This window comes from Ahaetulla prasina, chromosome 8 (genome assembly GCF_028640845.1).
Source record: "Ahaetulla prasina isolate Xishuangbanna chromosome 8, ASM2864084v1, whole genome shotgun sequence".
NCBI lineage: Eukaryota > Metazoa > Chordata > Lepidosauria > Squamata > Colubridae > Ahaetulla > Ahaetulla prasina.
In genome coordinates, this window is record NC_080546.1 from 87958660 (window position 1) to 87976981 (window position 18322).

The 18322-nt window shown below is 46.9% G+C and overlaps 1 protein-coding gene across 6 annotated transcripts in view; it reads left to right on the top strand.

The window, feature by feature from the left end:
• Positions 1 to 18322, top strand: part of TBC1D1 (TBC1 domain family member 1) — a 114488-nt gene that overhangs the window by 24136 nt on the left and 72030 nt on the right. Inside the window, exon 1 of one of the 6 annotated variants that reach the window (XM_058193922.1) lies at positions 9520 to 9833. The exons of the other annotated variants lie outside the window; for them this stretch is intronic. Coding sequence (XP_058049905.1) covers positions 9804 to 9833 — 30 coding nt within the window. The 5' untranslated portion in view covers positions 9520 to 9803. Of the gene's footprint in view, positions 1 to 9519; positions 9834 to 18322 lie in introns of those variants that run through there. 6 annotated transcript variants of the gene reach the window in all.

An 18322-nucleotide genomic window follows, 5' to 3' on the forward strand; every position in this document is an offset into this window, starting at 1 on the left:
CCGCACCTCACTCCCCGATGGCCCTGGCCTCACCTCTGCCTCTGACACAGAGCCCTCATCCGGAGCAAAACTCGCTGTTGAGTTTTGAGATGTTGAGCTCAATTGCGGTCCTAAATAAAGGTCTACCTGTATATGTATATAATGGTTATATTGTATAACCATTTGTCTGAAATGGTGTAGGGTTTCCTGCCTGGGCAGGGGGTTGGACTAGAAGACCTCCAAGGTCCCTTCCAACAACTTGCTGTTGTTGTGATGTTGATGATGATGATGATGTTAGGGCAGGGATGTCAAACTCGATTTCATTGAGGGCCGCATCAGGGTTGTGTTTGACCTCGGGGGCTGGGTGGGCGTGCCCAACTTGACGTCACATGTGTCAGGGGCATCTGTGGTGGCCCCGCCAGGGCTGGGGGCAATCCATTGTCTCCAGCTCCGTTTTTGGCTGCGATGGCCTCCTGCAGCCCTCTGCCAGTGAGAACGGAGCTCCATTTTCGCTGGTAGACGCACTGCGGATCAGTTCTTTGCAGATGGATGTTTTGAGAGAAGGCAACAGGATTTCATTTTTTAATGTGTCCCAGAGTACCCACAGTAAAAAAAAAAAGACAATAAAGGTTATCTTCTTGTTGTTGTTAGTTGCGAAGTCATGTCTGACCAACAATGTTCCTCCAGGCCTTCTTGTCCTCTACCATCCTCTGGAGTCCATTTAAGCTCACGCTGACTGCTTCAGTGACTCCATCCAGCCACCTCGTTCTCTGCCGTCCCGTTCTTCTTTTGCCCTCAATCTTTCCCAGCATTCGGCTCTTCTCCAGTGAGTCCTTCCTTCTCATTAGGTGGCCAAAGGATTTGAGTTTCCTCTTCAGGATCTGGCCTTCTATAGAGCAGTCAGGGTTGATCTCCTCTAGGACTGACCGGTTGGATCACCTTCCAATCCAAGGGACTCGCAGGAGTCTTCTCCAGCACCAGAGTTCAAAGGCCTCCATTCTTTGGCGCTCAGCCTTTCTTATGGTCCAACCTTCACAGCCATCCATTGCAACTGGGAAAACCACAGCCTTGACTATACGCACTTTTGTTGGCAGGGTGATGTCTCTGCTTTTTAGGACGCTGTCCAGATTTGCCATAGCTTTCCTCCCCAGGAGCAAGCGTCTTTTAATTTCTTGGCTGCAGTCCCCATCTGTGGTGATCTTGGAGCCCAGGAAAATAAAATCTCTCACTATCTCCATTTCTTCCCCATCTATTTGCCAGGAGTTGAGAGGGCCGGATGCCATGGTCTGTTGTGACCCAGGCCCAAGTAGGTAGTAGGAAACTCAGTCAGTGTAAAAACAAACAAACTTTATTAGAACAGCTGAGAATTAACCCATTCTCAGTGTGGTTCAACTAAATTAAAGCGAATTCCTCCCAACACAGATTCCTCAGTCCTATCACCAACCTTGGTCCAATTAGGCAAACTGCCAAAGGCCTTTCTTGGCAACAGTTCAGAAGATGACGATACGAAACAAATGCAACAAGACAACGCTATCAATGTTGTTTTCCGGCAAAGAGCCCAAACGCCGTTGCTGGTCTTTTAAGATTTATGGGAAGGGCCAATCATCTCTTGGCATTACTCCTGAGTCCTCTTTGCTTGAGCTGCTCTTGCCTTCTGGCCGCTCTTCTCATGCGTGCATTAGGAACAGGCTCCTCCTGTTCCTCTGCCTCACTACTGTCAGCCTTTGGAGGCTCTGGAGGCCGCACCTCACTCCCCGATGGCCCTGGCCTCACCTCTGCCTCTGACACAGAGCCCTCATCCGGGCCTTCCCCAGCCTGCAGGACTGGCCCATGTTCTTCCTCAGCCTCATCGCTGTCCGACTCCGTTAACAGCTCCACAGGCTGTGACGGACCCCAACATGATCTTAGTTTTCTTAATGCTGAGTTTCAAGCCAACTTTTTCCACTCTCCTTCCTTCACCCGCATCAAGAGGCTCCTCTTTGCTTTCTGCCATTAGAGCGGCATCATCTGCATACAGTTTCTGAGGTTGTTGATATTTCTCCCGGCTATAAGGTTATCTTATCTCATCAATCCAAAGAAGGAAGAGGAGTGGAGAAAGCATTTCTGAAAACAAGAGCCTTCTCAGTTATCTGGAAAGTCAAGTTTAACGGAGAGGAGACGGGCTTTCAGTCTTGCAAGACTTTGAGGCAATGCAGACAGGAAACCGAAAAGCTGAGTACTACCAACCCAACTGCTATTGTAGGGTTGCAGTGGCCGAATTTTGCAAGCTGTCGGATGGAATTGTGGGCCTCTGTAGAAAGTGAATTGCAGACTCTAAAAGCCGGGGGAAACAAAATAGTTTTGAACGAATCAGTGTTGCTAGATCCTTTGACTACATTCTTGGGGGGGGGAAAAAACATTCACATCTAAGCTAGCAAGACCTTAAGTTCAAGTCCAGCCTTAGCCATGAAAGCCAGCTGGGGGAGTTTGGACAAGTCCCCTCTGTTTCAGGCCAACCCACCTCACAAGGTTGTTGTTGTGGGGGGGGGGAAATAAGAAGAGGAAGTTGCGTTGGAATATGTTCGCCACTTGGAGTTATTTGTAAAGGATAATAATAAAGGCAGGAGACAAAATGCTTGCACAGGGAATCAAGTCATCGCATTTGGACACCAATATATATCTCAGTGGTCCCCCACAAAACCAAAGCAAATGTTTGTGCTTGTTGTTGTTGCTAGACTGCATTTTTTTTTACTCGGTTGCAGGTCGTAATATTTGTTGAGCTTCGTATGTTTTTTTTTGTGTGTGTGTCTACTACACGTTTACCCTTCTGGTGGAAGTAGATCTCAGCTTTGCCAGAAAACACAGCTGTAGAACTCCAGGGTTGTTGTGCCTCGCCCGCCCTCCTCCCCGCAGCCGGGCCCCTCCCATCTCCTGCTATCTGAGCCAGAGTCTGATAATGAAGAGGAATGGCCTGGCATGCCTCCAGCCCCCAGCCCTGGCACCATGCCCGGACAGAATGAGCAAACAAACCTCCCTCCTACAGCGGGTGAGCACGAAGCCAGCCACATGCTAGAAGTGCTGGCAGCAGAGCAGGAGGATGGAAAGACACAGTGGATGGATCCCCACTTCCGGAGAATGGAGAGGCGACGTCAGCAAAAGGAAGGGAGGGGCAGGCCTGGATAAGTGCTGAGTCATGGAGCCACACCCCATGGCCTATATAAAGGATCTGCTTTTTGGCATTCCTTGAGTCAAGCAAAGTCTCATCTGGTTGCTGAAGTCACACCTTGGATTCCTGCCTGCCCTGAGAACTCTGACAGGAATTTGGCAAAGCTGCAGAGGCTTCGTGGTCACGCTTGATACAGACTTCCCAGACCCGGCCGTCGGAGGAGGAGTGGGACACGACAAGGGTTCTTGCTTGTGCCCCTACTGAACGTGTGTGTGTGTTTGTGTGTGTGTGTGTTAGGAGTAATCAACGTCTTTCTCAGTCTCAAGTCTTTGACTCAAAGACTGGAAGTTTGGGGTTTCTGTGTAGGATCTTAGCTGTTTTCCATAATTGCAGTTTTACAGAATTGTTGTGACCCAGGCCCAAGTAGGTAGCAGTAGACACACTCAGTTCAAAAACCAAACAGACTTTATTTGAACAGCTAAGAATGAACTCATTCTCAGCGTCATCCAAACTAAATCAAAACAAATTCTTCATAACACAATTCCTCAGTCTAATCACCAACCTTGGTCTAATTAAGCAAACAGCCAAAGGCTTTTCTTGGCAAAAGTTCAAAAGCAGAAGACGCTGACAAGAAATAAATGCAGCAAGACAAGGAGCAAGGCTATCAACGTTGTTTTCCGACAAAGAGCCCAAACGCCATTGCTGGTCTTTTAAGCCTTTTGGGAGGGGCCAGTCATCTCTTGGCCCTACTTCCGAATCGTCCTCTTTGCTTTAGCTGCTCTTGCCTTCTGGATGAAGCTATCAATGTTGTTTTCCGGCAAAGAGCCCAAATGCCGTTGCTGGTCTTTTAAGATTTACGGGAGGGGCCAATCATCTCTTGGCATTACTCCTGAGTCCTCTTTGCTTGAGCTGCTCTTGCCTTCTGGCAGCTCTTCTCATGCATGCACTAGGAACAGGCTCCTCCTGTTCATCTGCCTCACTACTATCAGTCTCTGGAGGCTCCGCAGTCCACATATCACACCCAAATGGCCCTGGCCCCACCTCAGCCTCCGACGCCGAGCCCTCATCCGGGCCTTCCCCAGCCTCCAGGACTGGCCCATGTTCTTCCTCAGCCTCATCACTGTCCGATTCCACTGCCAGCTCCGCAGGCTGCTGGCGGACCACAACAAGAATAACAGAATTGGAAGGGATCTTGGAGGTCTTCTAGTCCAACCCCCAGCTCAGGCAGGAAACCTACAACCATTTCTGACAAATGGTTGTCCAATCTCTTCTTAAAAACCTCAATTTGGATTCTCTGAAGGGTTTCGGAATTGTTCTGCAGCCCAGAAAAGGAAGCAGAAGTGAAATGGACCAGGGTTTGACAAGAGTTTCACTTCTCTTTTGACTGGGGAATTCTGATTGTTGAGGTCCACATGCCTTAAAATTGGTCCAGTATAAGGAATGCTGGCCTATTCATCTTTATTGATGATGCTTCTCTGTCCGTACAATTTAGAAGAACGTTACACAACCCTGGCAATTTTAAGATGCACAGACTTGCTGTCTGGGGCATTCTGGCTGGGGAATTCTGAAATGTGGTGGTCTTTCACGATATAAGAGTCAAACACGGGATGAGAGCCCAGAGTCAAATCCAAAGCTCCCTTTTATTATATAATTCATGCAACGGGATACATACTTGTAACATCATAATAGGTCAGTGAAGATGCATGTACAATGAAACAATATATGATTGGCTGAGGTGCTGCCTATTCAGTGAGTGCTAAGCTGAGATAGATAACCTGCTAGGATGAAAATGATTTCTCTGTTACACATCGGCTACTTGTAACAGTTTGTGTCAGGTTCCTCCCAAGAGCAGAGTTTCCCTGGGAATGAGTCAGAGGCAGGAGACTAAAGTTCACATGGTTCAGCTGCTAGTGGTCTGCCAACTAGTGGTCAACCAACTAAACAACCTGCACGTATAATCTCTACACTGAAAACCGATACAAAATAAATGCAAGAAGACGAAGCTATCAACGTTGTTTTCCGGCAAAGCCCAAATGCCGTTTCTGGTCCTTTAAGCCTTATGGGAGGGGCCAATCATCTCTCCTGAGTCGTCCTCTTTGTTTGAGCTGCTCTTGCCTTCTGGCAGCTCTTCTCATGCGTGCATTAGGAACAGGCTCCTCCTGTTCCTCTGCCTCACTCCTGTCAGCCTCTGGAGTCTCCGGAGTCTGCACATCACTCCCTGATGGCCCTGGCCCCACCTCTGACTCCGATGCAGAGCCCTCATCCGGGCCTTTCCCAGCCTCCAGGTCTGGCCCACACTCTTCCTCAGCCTCATCGCTGTCCGACTCTGCTGGCGAACCTTTGGGACAGGTTGGATGACAGAGAATCTCCATAGATACTTTTGCTGTTATGTTCTTTTCTTTTTTACCGTAGTGAACAATACACGATAAGGTTTGCAAAATAAGCCGTCTCGCCTTTCCTTTTCCCTTTCTTTTCCTCGGCAGCTTTGCTTTCTGATAAGCGTCCACCTGGGTTGGTTCAGAAAGCTGGCCAACGTTTGGTCGTGGTGATTGGTTCCGCCAAAGCAGAAGAATCCTCGGATCTGGAGCACTTCGGGTTACTGGAGGGAACTTAACCCTTCAAACCCCTTTTTTCTCAGGGGCTTTAATGACTGCAGGTTCAAGCCCCACCAGGCCCAAGGTTGACTCAGCCTTCCATCCTTTCTAAGGTAGGTAAAATGAGGACCCAGATTGTCGGGGGCCATAAGTTGATTTTGTATATAATATACAAATGGATGAAGACTATTGCTTAACACTGTGTAAGCCGCCCTGAGTCTTCGGAGAAGGGCAGGATATAAATGCAAATAAAATAAAAAAAACTAAGGATGTCACCGTTTGGAGAATGAAACGTCGGCAAGAAAACAACCAAACTCAAAAGAGCACCAAAGGACTCCTCATTTCAACCCTGAGCTACAAATGTTCTCCTTTATTGGAGCCAGGATGTCATTTGGCCTGATTGAAGGGTGGGCAATTCTCAACATTTCAATCATGAAACATCCGAAACAATGAAATTGCCAACCGCTAATTAATATCCCCTGGCAATTCTACCTCTGCTTTGTTCGTGGCTTTGTGATTTAGTGGGGGAGATCTTTGCACAATTTAACCATGCCTTGATGATGTTATCTAGTTGGGTAATGAAACGTCTCAAGGAAAACCGTCAAACTCAGAAAGCGCCAAGGATCTCATAGTCCTCCTCCACCTCCTCCTCCTCCTCTTCTTCTTCCTCCTCCTCCTCTCCACATACCCTATTCTTTTCTAGACCTGATAATGTTACCTTGTTGGGTAATGAAAGGTCTCAAGGAAAACCATTAAACTCAGAAAGCGCCAAGGATCTCATAGTCCTCCTCCACCTCCTCCTCCTCCTCTTCTTCCTCCTCCTCCTCCTCTCCACATACCCTATTCTTTTCTAGACCTGATAATGTTATCTTGTTGGGTAATGAAACGTCTCAAGGAAAACCATCAAGCTCAGAGAGCGCCAAGGATCTCACAGTCGTCCTTCTCCTCCTCCTCCTCCTCCTCCTCCTCCTCCTCCTCCTCCTCCTCCTCCTCCTCCTCCTCCTCCTCCTCTCCACATACCCTCTTCTCTTCTATTACTGATAATGTTCCCTAGTTCGGTAATGAAACGTCTCAAGGAAAACCATCAAACTCAGAGAGCGCCAAGGATCTCACAGTCGTCCTTCTCCTCCTCCTCCTCCTCCTCCTCCTCCTTCTCCTCCTCCTCCTCCTCCTCCTCCTCTCCACATACCCTCTTCTCTTCTATTACTGATAATATTCCCTATTTTGGTAATGAAAAGTCTGCAAGGAAAACCACTAAGCCCGGGGAACTCCAAGGACCCCACAGATCTTAGCACAGTGTAACAATTCACGCTTGCTCCTTTTTAAGAAGGAGGCAAAATTGAGTTGGGGGCTGGCAGGGGGGTGGTATTTTATTTTATTTTTTATTTTTTCCCCATTTCTATCTACCTACCTATTTATTCGCGCAGGACTGGCATAGAAATTTTTTAGCAGTTTTAATATTCTGATTTAATTATTTGGGGGTTTTATGTTTTTAATAGTTTTAATCTGGCCTGATGTTTAATAAGATTTTTATAACTGTTTTTATTATGTATATTTGCACTGTTTTTATTTTGGCTGTGAACTGCCCTGAGTCCTTCGGGAGAAGGGCGGTATAAAAATCTAAATAAACTAAACTAAACTAAACTAAATTTCTGAACCACCCATCTCCCTCAAAGAACGGATGCGGGGAATCCTCATCCCGTTACACTTGGTACCAACTCAGCCAATTAATGATGGAGGCGTTGCCCAGGAATTACAAAAAACAGGTCTTTGGTCCACTTCTCTTGATATTAAAAAAAACCCAAAAACATTCTTCCTCTTTTTTTTTTCCTCACGTAGGTTTAAACCCCAAACCGGAGGCTTGCAAAATGGCTGAAGTTCACTTAAAGGCTGTTTCCCGCTTCAGCGAGCGGCGACATTTATTTCATGTGAAGGCCGACATATATTTAACAGTTACAAGAGTTGGAAGGGACCTTGGAGGTCATCTAGTCCAAACCCCCCCCTTGCTCACGCAGGAAACCTGTACTAGGGATTTGAACTGCCGAACTGCCGACGTTTCTGATGGACAAGCTCAGCGTCTTAGCCACTGAGCCACCTAGTCAGGCTTTTCTGACAGTGGGGACTATATTTCCTGATTATATAACAGTAACAGAGTTGGAAGGGACCTTGGAGGTCATCTAGTCCAACCCCCCTGGTCCCGCAGGAAACCCGTACTGGGGATTCGAACTGCCGACGTTTCTGATTGACAAGCTCGGCGTCTTAGCCACTGAGCCACTTAGTCAGGTAGATGCGAAGGATTCGGGATGGCGAGTCGTAGCAGGGCAAACTCCTTCCACGGGTTAATTATTCTAACCGTCAGGAAATTTTAAGTTTTTTTTTAAAGAAGAGATTGGAAGGGGCTGAAGAAGAGACTGGACAACCGTTTGTCAGGAATGGGATAGGGCCGTGATGGCGAACCTATGGCACGTGTGCCACAGGTGGTACGTGGAGCCATATCGGTAGGCATGTGAGCGTTGCCCTAGTTCAGCTCTGGCGCGAATGCGCAGGCCGGCCAGCTGATTTTCGGGCCTTCCGGGCCCACTGGAAGTCGGGAAACAGGCTGTTTCTGGCCTCTGGAGGGCCTCCGAGGGGGTGGGGAAGGCCATTTTTGCTCTCCCCAGGCTCCTAGAAAGCCTCTGAAGCCTTGGGAGAGCGAAAAACAGGCCTTCAGGTCCCACCAGAAGTCGGCAAACGAGTCCGGAGGGACTCCGAGGGGTGGGTGGGTGGGTAAGGCCGTTTTCACCCTCCCTAGGCTCCAAGAAAGGCTCTGGAGCCTGGGGAGAGGGCAAAACAGGCCTTCAGGTCCCACCAGAAGTTGGCAAATGGGCTGTTTCCGGCCTCCAGAGGGACTCTGGGGGTGGGGGTGGGGAAGGCCATTTCCACCCTCCCTAGGCTCCAAGAAAGGCTCTGGAGCCTGAGGAGAGCGAAAAACAGGCCTTCAGGTCCCACCAGAAGTCGGCAAATGGGCCGTTTCCGGCCTCCAGAGGGACTCTGGGTGTGGGGGGTGGGGGGGGAAGGCCATTTTCACCCTCCCTAGGCTCCAAGAAAGGCTCTGGAGCCTTGGGAGGGTGAAAAACGGGCTTACCTGGCCCACCGTGCCATCGCGTGCCAAAAACGGGGGGAGTGTGTGGGGGGGAGGATTTATGTGCACATGCGCGGGGGAGCAGGGTGCAGCACATTGAATTATGGGTGTGGGCATGCGTGCGCGCAACACCCCCCCCCCACGCTCCCACGCTTTTGGCACGCGGTGGCAAAAAGGTTAGCCATCCCTGGTCTAGGGTTTCCTGCCTGAGCGAGGCGGGGGGGGGGGTTGGACTAGAAGACCTCCAAGGTCCCTTCCAACTCTGTTATTCTAAACATTGCTGCAAGCCATGTTTCCTGCCCGAATATTATTTCCTGCCCTAGTAAGTCCTAGCAACTCCGAGCGGCCGTTTTTTTGTGTGTGTTTCCCCCCCCCTCCCTTTTAAAGCGGGGCTTATGAATGCTGCCTTTCATCCCAGCACGCCTTCGAAGTTGCTAGTCTACCTTCGTATTTTATTTTATTTTATTTTTCTCCCCCTGCCTTTGGCATGTCCCTGCGTGTTCCTTCAACACCAGCTGCTAGATTTCACAATTTCCTGACTGGTCCACAGGGCAGTCTTTGTTGGCCCTCCCTCCCTCCCTCCTCCACCTCCTCCTCTTCCTCCTCCTCTTGAGGAGGAGAAAGGGCGGGGTTGTCTTTTTGAAAACGGCCAACCGGAGGTCTCATCTACCCTTTGGTCCAGCCCTGTCTTTCTTGCATTCAGGAGACAGAGCCCATGGACTGGTGAGGCTGATGGAGTAGTGAGCTCAGAGTTCCTTTTGTGACGAAGGACGCTAACATATTCTTCCTTTGCAAAAAAAGAAGACCCCAAAAAACCCCCCCAAAAACCTTCGGGAAAGCAATGGTCCCTCTGGAAAGGAGTTGATGCTCGAGACGGATGTGGAAGAGCCAAGTCTGACCAAGCAGAAGAGAAGACAGTTGGTACTGGAGCTGACCAGCCGTGCTTGGCTTTCTTCTTGTTAAGATGTCACCCCTGTTCAACTGGGTAGCAAAGGTAGGATATACACACACACACACACACCCCGCCTTGCTTTGATCTTCTTTGTCTTCAGAACTGGGGAGGTTTGGATTTTGAGAAGCGACGGAGAAGAGTTGGGGAGAGCACATCTGGAAGACCCATAAACGCCGGGCGATAGCAAATCCACTGATGATCCACAGGGTTGTTTCTTGGAAGTTGCAGAATTACAGCTCCGGCTTTTTAAAAACCTGGGGAGGAGGGTGCGTGCAAATAAGGGAATGGACACAGTTGTATAAAAACAGGGTTGGCGTTTGAAAGTGGCCACTCGTGCTCGTTTTGCTAAAGTAGCTTCCCCCCCCCACCCCCGGTTATTTGGGAAGGTGGGAACGCTAGAGGATAAAATGTAATTCATGGAATGGGCACAGAAAGGGCGCCAGAACCCCAAAAAAACCAGGAACGCTGGATGTATTTTAAGTCAGCGCTTAGAAGATTTTATAGTCTTTTCATTCATTCTGTTTTGAGTCAGCGCAGGACAGGACGAAAGTTCGGGGTGAATTTGTGCGCTGGGATATTTTATCCGCTGTCCGAAAGTTCGTACGTGTCAATCCAACGTTGAGTTTCCGTGTTCATAAACTTGAATTTTTAGATCACGGAATGAAAACGTTTATTTGTTTTCCCCTCTCCCCATAGTCCTTTCAGGGGCAGACAATGACTGCCACTGAAAAGCTGAGCCAGAAGTTCAAAGCCGTATTTATATATATATATATATATATTATTTTACGATTGTCTCATTTTTTTTAGCACGTATACTTTTTTTTAACTAAAGAAAAACATTTGATTGTTGATCAGGGAGCTTTGCGGTTGCAAAGGTCAAGAATTGAACTCGTTTCTTGGACCTCTTATTCTGTCTGTAGCTGGCTTAATTGCAAAAAAAAAAATATGATTCCGTTAAAGAAGCAATGCTACTAATTAAAGCAATGTTTGTATTATTACTGTCTATGTCTTGATGTTACCGCTGAGTTTTAATACAAAGGATGGGTCCTGTACTTCAGATTAGCTGTCCATCATCCCTCCTGTTTTGTTTTGTTTTCCTCGAATTTCAGAAGAAAAAGCTGCATGTTTTCTAGCATCACACATTTTTAAAAAAATTTTGACCCTCCAGAGGAGGGGTCTCCAACTTGTGGACTTCAATTCCCAGAATTCCTCAGCCAGCTTTGCTTTGCTGGCTGAGGGATTCAGGGAGTTGAAGTCCACGAGTCTTAAAATTGACAAGGTTGGAGACCCCTGCTCGAGAGTAACCCATTCAAAATTTTGAGAAGACTCTTTAAGATGAAATTTGTCTAAAATGACTCTCTTATTTGCTGGCAAATGATGAAGCTTTATGCCCAGCAGATAATTCCCTGTCCACAGTTCAACAAATACAAACTTTTTAGATAGGTCCAGAATTTATCTGCCAAGATTTTTCTCTGCCTTTTCAAATTTATGGAGGCTTACCCTTGCAGGGACACGGTGGCTCAGGGGCTAGGACGCTGGGCTTGTCGATCAAAAGGTCGGCAGTTCGGCGGTTTGAATCCCTAGTGCCGCATAACGGGGTGAGCTCCCATTAGTTGTCCCAGCTTCTGCCAACCTAGCAGTTCGAAAGCAGGTAAAAAATGCAAGTAGAAAAATAGGGACCACCTTTGGTGGGAAGGGAACAGCATTCTGTGCGCCTTTGGCATTAAATCATGCCAGCCACATGACCACGGACATGTCTTCAGGTAGAGCTGGCTTTTCGGCTTTGAAACGGAGATGAGCACTGCCCCCTAGAGTCGGGAACGACTAGCACATATGTGCAAGGGGAACCTTTACCTTTACCCTTACTTGGGACAGTTGAACTATCTTGACATGATAGGTCTCTCTCATAAATGAATCACCATAGAACATATATTCCTAGGGCTGGAAGGGGTCCTTAGAGGTCTTCTAGTCTAACCCCCTGCTCAAAGCAGGAGACCTTATCTTGTTCAGTCTATTCTTGAAAGCAAGAGGCAAGCTCTTCCACTGCTTAATTGTTCTCACCATCAAGAAATTTTTCCTTAAATTCTAAGATGGATCTCTCATTAATAAGCTCTCCCACCCATTATTTCTTGTCCTGTCCTTTGGTGCTGTTGGCCACCAGCTGCCATCTTATCAGATTCAGCCATTACAGGTTATCTAGGATAACGAAATTGATGAGGAACTTGGAGGTCTTCTACTCCAACCCCCTGCCCAGGCAGGAAACCCTACACCACTTCATGGCTATCCAACATTTTCTTAAAAACTTCCAGTGTTGGAGCATTCGCAACTTCTGGAGGCAAGTTGTCCCACTGATTAATTGTTCTCACTATCAGGAAATGTCTCCTTAGTTCTTGTTTCTCTCTGTGATGAGTTTCCATCTGTTGCTTCTTGTTCTACCTTCAGGTGCTTTGGAGAATAGCTTGACTCCCTCTTCTTTGTGGAAACCCCCTGAGATATTGGAAGACTGCTATCATGTCTCCCCTGGTCCTTCTTTTCATTAAACTAGACATCCCCAGTTCCTGCAACCGTTCTTCATATGTTTTAGCCTCCAGTCCCCTAATCATCTTTGTTGCTCTTCTCTGCACTCTTTCTAGAGTCTCCACATCTTTTTTACATCGTGGCGACCAAAACTGGATGCAGGCTGGACTTACCAAAGCGTTACAAAGTGGTATTAACACTTCAAGCCACCTTGCCTCTTGTCCTCATGGTTTTGTCTGTTTATAACCTTGAGGGAAAAAAATATTTACTCATTCCCATCCTTCTACCTGTTTCACTGGTTGGCTTGTCTGTCTGTGGTTATCCTGGAAAGGCAAGGGCGTATTTTTAAACAGACAATCTTCTATTATGTTTTCCTCTTTGTCTGACCACAAACCACTTTCACAGTTTAGATACTTCTATGTATTTTGGAGGGACACGGTGGCTCAGGGGCTAGCATGTTGAGCTTGTCGATCAAAAGGTCGGCAGCTCAGCGGTTCGAATCCCTAGCGCTGCCGTGTAACGGGGTGAGCTCCCATTACTTGTCTCAGCTTCTGCCAACCTAGCAGTTTCCAAAGCACCTAAAAATGCAAGTAGAAAAAATAGGGACCACCTTTGGTGGGAAGGTAACAGCGTTCCGTGCGCCTTTGGCGTTGAGTCATGCCAGCCACATGACCACGGAGACGTCTTCGGACAGCGCTGGCTCTTCGGCTTTGAAACGGAGATGAGCAGCACCCCCTAGAGTTGGGAACGACTAGCACGTATGTGCGAGGGGAACCTTTACCTTTATGTATTTTGGACCAAGGCGGGAAGGGCGTTTTAATGTGAACAGATTCGCATTTTCGCCATTTGAGAATAAGAGCAGCGCCTTATAAGCACCGTTGGGCCCCCAAATTTCTGTTCCTGAGCGAAATACTTGTCGAATGATGGTTTGCTCCATTTTATGACCTCTCTTGCCATGGCTGTTAAGCTCATCGTTGCTGTTGTTAAGTTAGGCACACGGTTGTTAAGGGAATCTGGGCTTCCCCATTGACTTGGAGGTCATAAAAGGGGATCATGTGACTCCGGGACACTGCAACCGTCATAAGTATGAGTCAGTTGCCAAGCGTCTGAATTTTGATCACGTCACCATCGGGAGGCTGCAACAGTGGTGGGTTTCAAATTTTTTTACTACTGGTTCTGTGGGTGTGGCTGGTGGGTGTGGCATGGCTTGGTGGGCGTGGCATGGGAAGGATACTGTAAAATCTCCATTCCCACCCCACTCCAGGGGAAGGTTACTGCAAAATCCCCATTTCCTCCTGATCAGCTGGGACTCGGGAGACGGAGAATAGATGGGGGCGGGGCCAGTCAAAATTTTTACTACCGGTTCTCCGAACTACTCAAAATTTCCGCTACCGGTTCTCCAGAACTGGTCAGAACCTTCTGAAACCCGCCTCTGAAACAGCCCTACTTCAATTTTTCATTTTGTTTATGCAATGCTATAAGGGTCGTAAGTGAAAATCATGTCACTTTTTCAATGCCATTGTTTGACTTTGAATGGTCACTAAACAAACCGTTGTAAACCGAGGAACTATCTCCTGACAGTCCTCAGTATTGGTCCTCTGTACTCTTTTCCCCATTTTTCAGGGGAGCGGTTTTATCTATCTCCAGAGATTTGGTCAAATCACTCCTCTCGAAATGCCAGGCTCTTAGATTCAGATCATAAACGTTGGAAAAAAATATGATGTCTTTATTAAAAGCTCAGCGGTTCGAATCCCTAGTGCTGCCGTGTAACGGGGTGAGCTCCCGTGACTTGTCCCAGCTTCTGCCAACCTAGCAGTTTCCAAAGCACCTAAAAATGCAAGTAGAAAAAATAGGGACCACCTTTGGTGGGAAGGTAACAGCGTTCCGTGCGCCTTTGGCGTTGAGTCATGCCAGCCACATGACCACGGAGACGTCTTCGGACAGCGCTGGCTCTTCGGCTTTGAAACGGAGATGAGCAGCACCCCCTAGAGTCGGCAACGACTAGCACGTATGTGCGAGGGGAACCTTTACCTTTACCTTTATGTATTTTGGACCAAGGCGGGAAGGGCGTTTTAATGTGAACAGATTCGCATTTTCGCCGTTTGAGAATAAGAGCAGCGCCTTATAAGCACCGTTGGGCCCCCAAATTTCTGTTCCTGAGCGAAATACTTGTCAAATGATGGTTTGCTCCATTTTATGACCTCTCTTGCCATGGCTGTTAAGCTCATCGTTGCTGTTGTTAAGTTAGGCACACGGTTGTTAAGGGAATCTGGCTTCCCCATTGACTAGGAGGTCACAAAAGGGGATCACGTGACTCCGGGACACTGCAACCGTCATAAGTGTGAATCAGTTGCCAAGTGTCTGAATTTTGATCACGTCACCGTCGGGAGGCTGCAACAGTGGTGGGTTTCAAATTTTTTTACTACTGGTTCTGTGGGTGTGGCTGGTGGGTGTGGCATGGCTTGGTGGGCGTGGCATGGGAAGGATACTGTAAAATCTCCATTCCCACTCCACTCCAGGGGAAGGCTACTGCAAAATCCCCATTTCCTCCCAATCAGCTGGGACTCGGGAGGCAGAGAATAGATGGGAGTGGGGCCAGTCAAAATTTTTACTACTGGTTCTCCGAACTACTCAAAATTTCCGCTACCGGTTCTCCAGAACTGGTCAGAACCTTCTGAAACCCGCCTCTGAAACAACCCTACTTCAATTTTTCATTTTGTTTATGCAATGCTATAAGGGTCGTAAGTGAAAATCATAAGTCACTTTTTCAATGCCATTGTTTGACTTTGAATGGTCACTAAACAAACCGTTGTAAACCGAGGAACTATCTCCTGAGAGTCCTCAGTATTGGTCCTCGGCACTCTTTTCCCCATTTTTCAGGGGAGCGGTTTTATATCTATCTCCAGAGATTTGGTCAAATCACTCCTCTCGAAATGCCAGGCTCTTAGATTCAGATCATAAACGTTGGAAAAAAATATGATGTCTTTATTAAAAGGTCAGCGGTTCGAATCCGTAGCGCCGCGTAACGGGGTGAGCTCCCGTGACTTGTCCCAGCTTCTGCCAACCTAGCAGTTCGAAAGCAGGTAAAAAATGAAAGTAGAAAAATAGGGACCACCTTTGGTGGGAAGGTAATGGCGTTCCGTGTGCTTTTGGTGTTGAGTCATGCCGGCCATATGACCACGGAGACGTCTTCGGACAGCGCTGGCTTTTCGACTTTGAAACGGAGATGAGTATCGCCCCCTAGAGTCGGGAACGACTAGTACATATATGCGAGGGGAACCTTTATCTTTATTAAAAGCTTGCTGGCCGCAGCTCTAGAATTTGACATACTACTAGTGCATATTAAAATTTTAAAATCTCGATTTTAATGGTCCCCCCCCGCCCCTCGCTAATGACAATCATCTACTTAATAGATGCTCTTCGGATCAAAGAACGAAATGTATTATTAAAATGTACCAATGAATAAAACAAGGAACTTAAGACTATTTCGGTATTAAAAGCCAAACTTTGTCTAATGGACCTAGGCAATTCCCAGGAATATTTGTGTAAAGCAAGAATGCACGGCAGCGTGGCCTAGTGGTTTGGAGGCTGAACCAGGAACTAGGGGAAGCGTTTGAAACTTTTTTATGCTCAGGAAATCGTGCAGGGTTGATTCTATCAAACCAGCCATTTAGTTCACTTCGTTTAGGATCATTTTGGAAGGTTTTGAGTCCGCCTCATTTGCATGTCCCATATTGGTCAACCTTCTCCTGATTTGGGCTTTAATGCAAGTCAAAACACAACTGCACCTCATAGCGTCCTGGGAACATTATACAGGTAATCTTCGACGTACGACCACAACTGAGCTGCGTTGCTCAGTGAGAAATTTGTTGAGCGTGTTTCCCCCCCATTTTACGACTTTTCTCGCCGCATTTCTTAAGCGAATCAATGGAGTTCTTAAATTAGTAACCCGGTTGTTAAGGGAATCTGGCTCCCCTGGTGACTTGGCTTGTCAGAATGGTCGCATGACTCCGGGACACTATTGCTGTAGTCCATCAGCAGCCTACAGAGCTGGCAACGGAGTCAGACAGTGGTGAGGCTGAGGTGAGGCCAGGGCCATTGGGAAGTGAGGTGTGGACTCCAGAGCCTCCAGAGACTGAGAGTAGAGAGGCAGAGGAACAGGAGGAGCCTGTTCCTAGTGCACGCATGAGAAGAGCTGCCAGAAGGCAAGAGCAGCTCAAGCAGAGAGGACAACTCGGGAGTAGGGCCAAGAGATGATTGGCTTAAAAGACCAGCAACACCGTTTGAGCTTTGCCGGAAAACAACGTTGTAGCTGTGTCTTCTGCTCCGTCTTCTGCTTCGTCTACATCTTTGTTTTTGTGGCTTCTGGATGTTTGCCAGGAAGGGCCTTTGGCAGTTTGCCTAATTGGACTAAGGTTTGTGAGATAACTGAGGAATTTGTTTTGGGAGGCATTTGTTTTACTTTGAGTTGAACGACGCTGAGAATGAAGTAATTCCCAGCTGTTCGAATTAAGTTTGTTTTTCCACGGGCTCAGTTTATTGCTACCTAACTTGGGCCTGGGTCACAACAACTGCAACCGTCATAAATGTGAGTCAGTCATCAGACATCCGAATGTAAATCACGTAACTATGGGGATGCTGCAATGGTCATAAAAATGGACATAAGCAGCGATGGTTTTCACATATTCTTACCATTGGTTCGCCCCCTGTGCACACCTTCCACGCATGCGCCCGGCCTCGAAAACGTGGCTAAATAAGACAGCATTACACTGGGGCGGGGTGGGTGGGTGGGCCTTCCTGCAGTCACCGCTACGGGTTTGCCTGAACTGGTATGAACTGGCTGAATTCCACCTCTGGTCATAAGTCACTTTTTTCAGTGAAGTTGTAACCTTGAACAGTCACTAAATGAATTCTCGTAAGTCGAGGATTACCTGTATATGGTTGAACAGGCAAATAGTGGTTGCCAAGATTAAAAAAAAAAAAAAAGCAGAACAATTTCTTCTAATGCTTCTGGCTTGTAATTTTTTTTTTTAAATTTTATTTCATTTTGTCACAACAGTATACACAAACTTTGTCATAAGTAAAAAAAAACATATCATGAAGAAAATATATATATATATATAAGTAAAGAATATGCATCAGCTATATTAATTTGATATAATAAAGGGAACAATAGGACAGGAACGGTAGGCACTTTTGTGCTCTTATGCACGCCCCTTATAGTCCTCTTAGGAATGGGGTGAGGTCAATAGTAGACAGTTTTTGGTTGAAGATTTTGGGATTTTGAGTAGAGACTATGGAGTCAGGTAATGAGTTCCAAGCATTAACAACTCTGTTGCAGAAGTCATATTTTCTGCAATCAAGTTTGAAGCGGTTGACATTAAGCTTGAATCTATTTTTTGCTCTTGTAATATTGCGATTGAAGCTGAAGTAGTCTTTTACAGGAAGGATATTGCAATAGATGATTTTGTGTGTTAAACACAGGTCATGTCGAAGTCGGCGGAGTTCTAAGTTTTCTAATCCCAGGATTTCAAGTCTGGTGGCATAAGGTATTTTGTTGTTTTCGGAGGAGCGGAGAACTCTTCTAGTAAAATATTTCTGGACGCGTTCGATTGTATTAATGTCAGAGATGTGGTATGGGTTCCAGACTGATGAGCTGTATTCGAGAATAGGTCTGGCAAATGTTTTGTATGCTCTAGTTAGTTGTGTAGAGTTTTTGGAAAAGAAGCTGCGTAAAATTAGGTTTACTTCTTTTAGAGCCTTTTTTGCTATGTAGTTGCAGTTATGTAGTTGAGAAGAAGATGGAAATCAAAATAACTCTTTTGAGGAATCAATCCGATGGTGCTTAAAAGACTATAGAATAAAATACTACAAATAGGAACATGAATTATTGAAATAGCTGCTTAATTAGATTTTTAATGTGTGCTCCACAACCCATGTAAAAAGAAAAGAGAGAGAGAGAGAAGGCCTCGGTTGTACAGTTGCCAACAGATCGACTTCTTTTGAACTTCTGA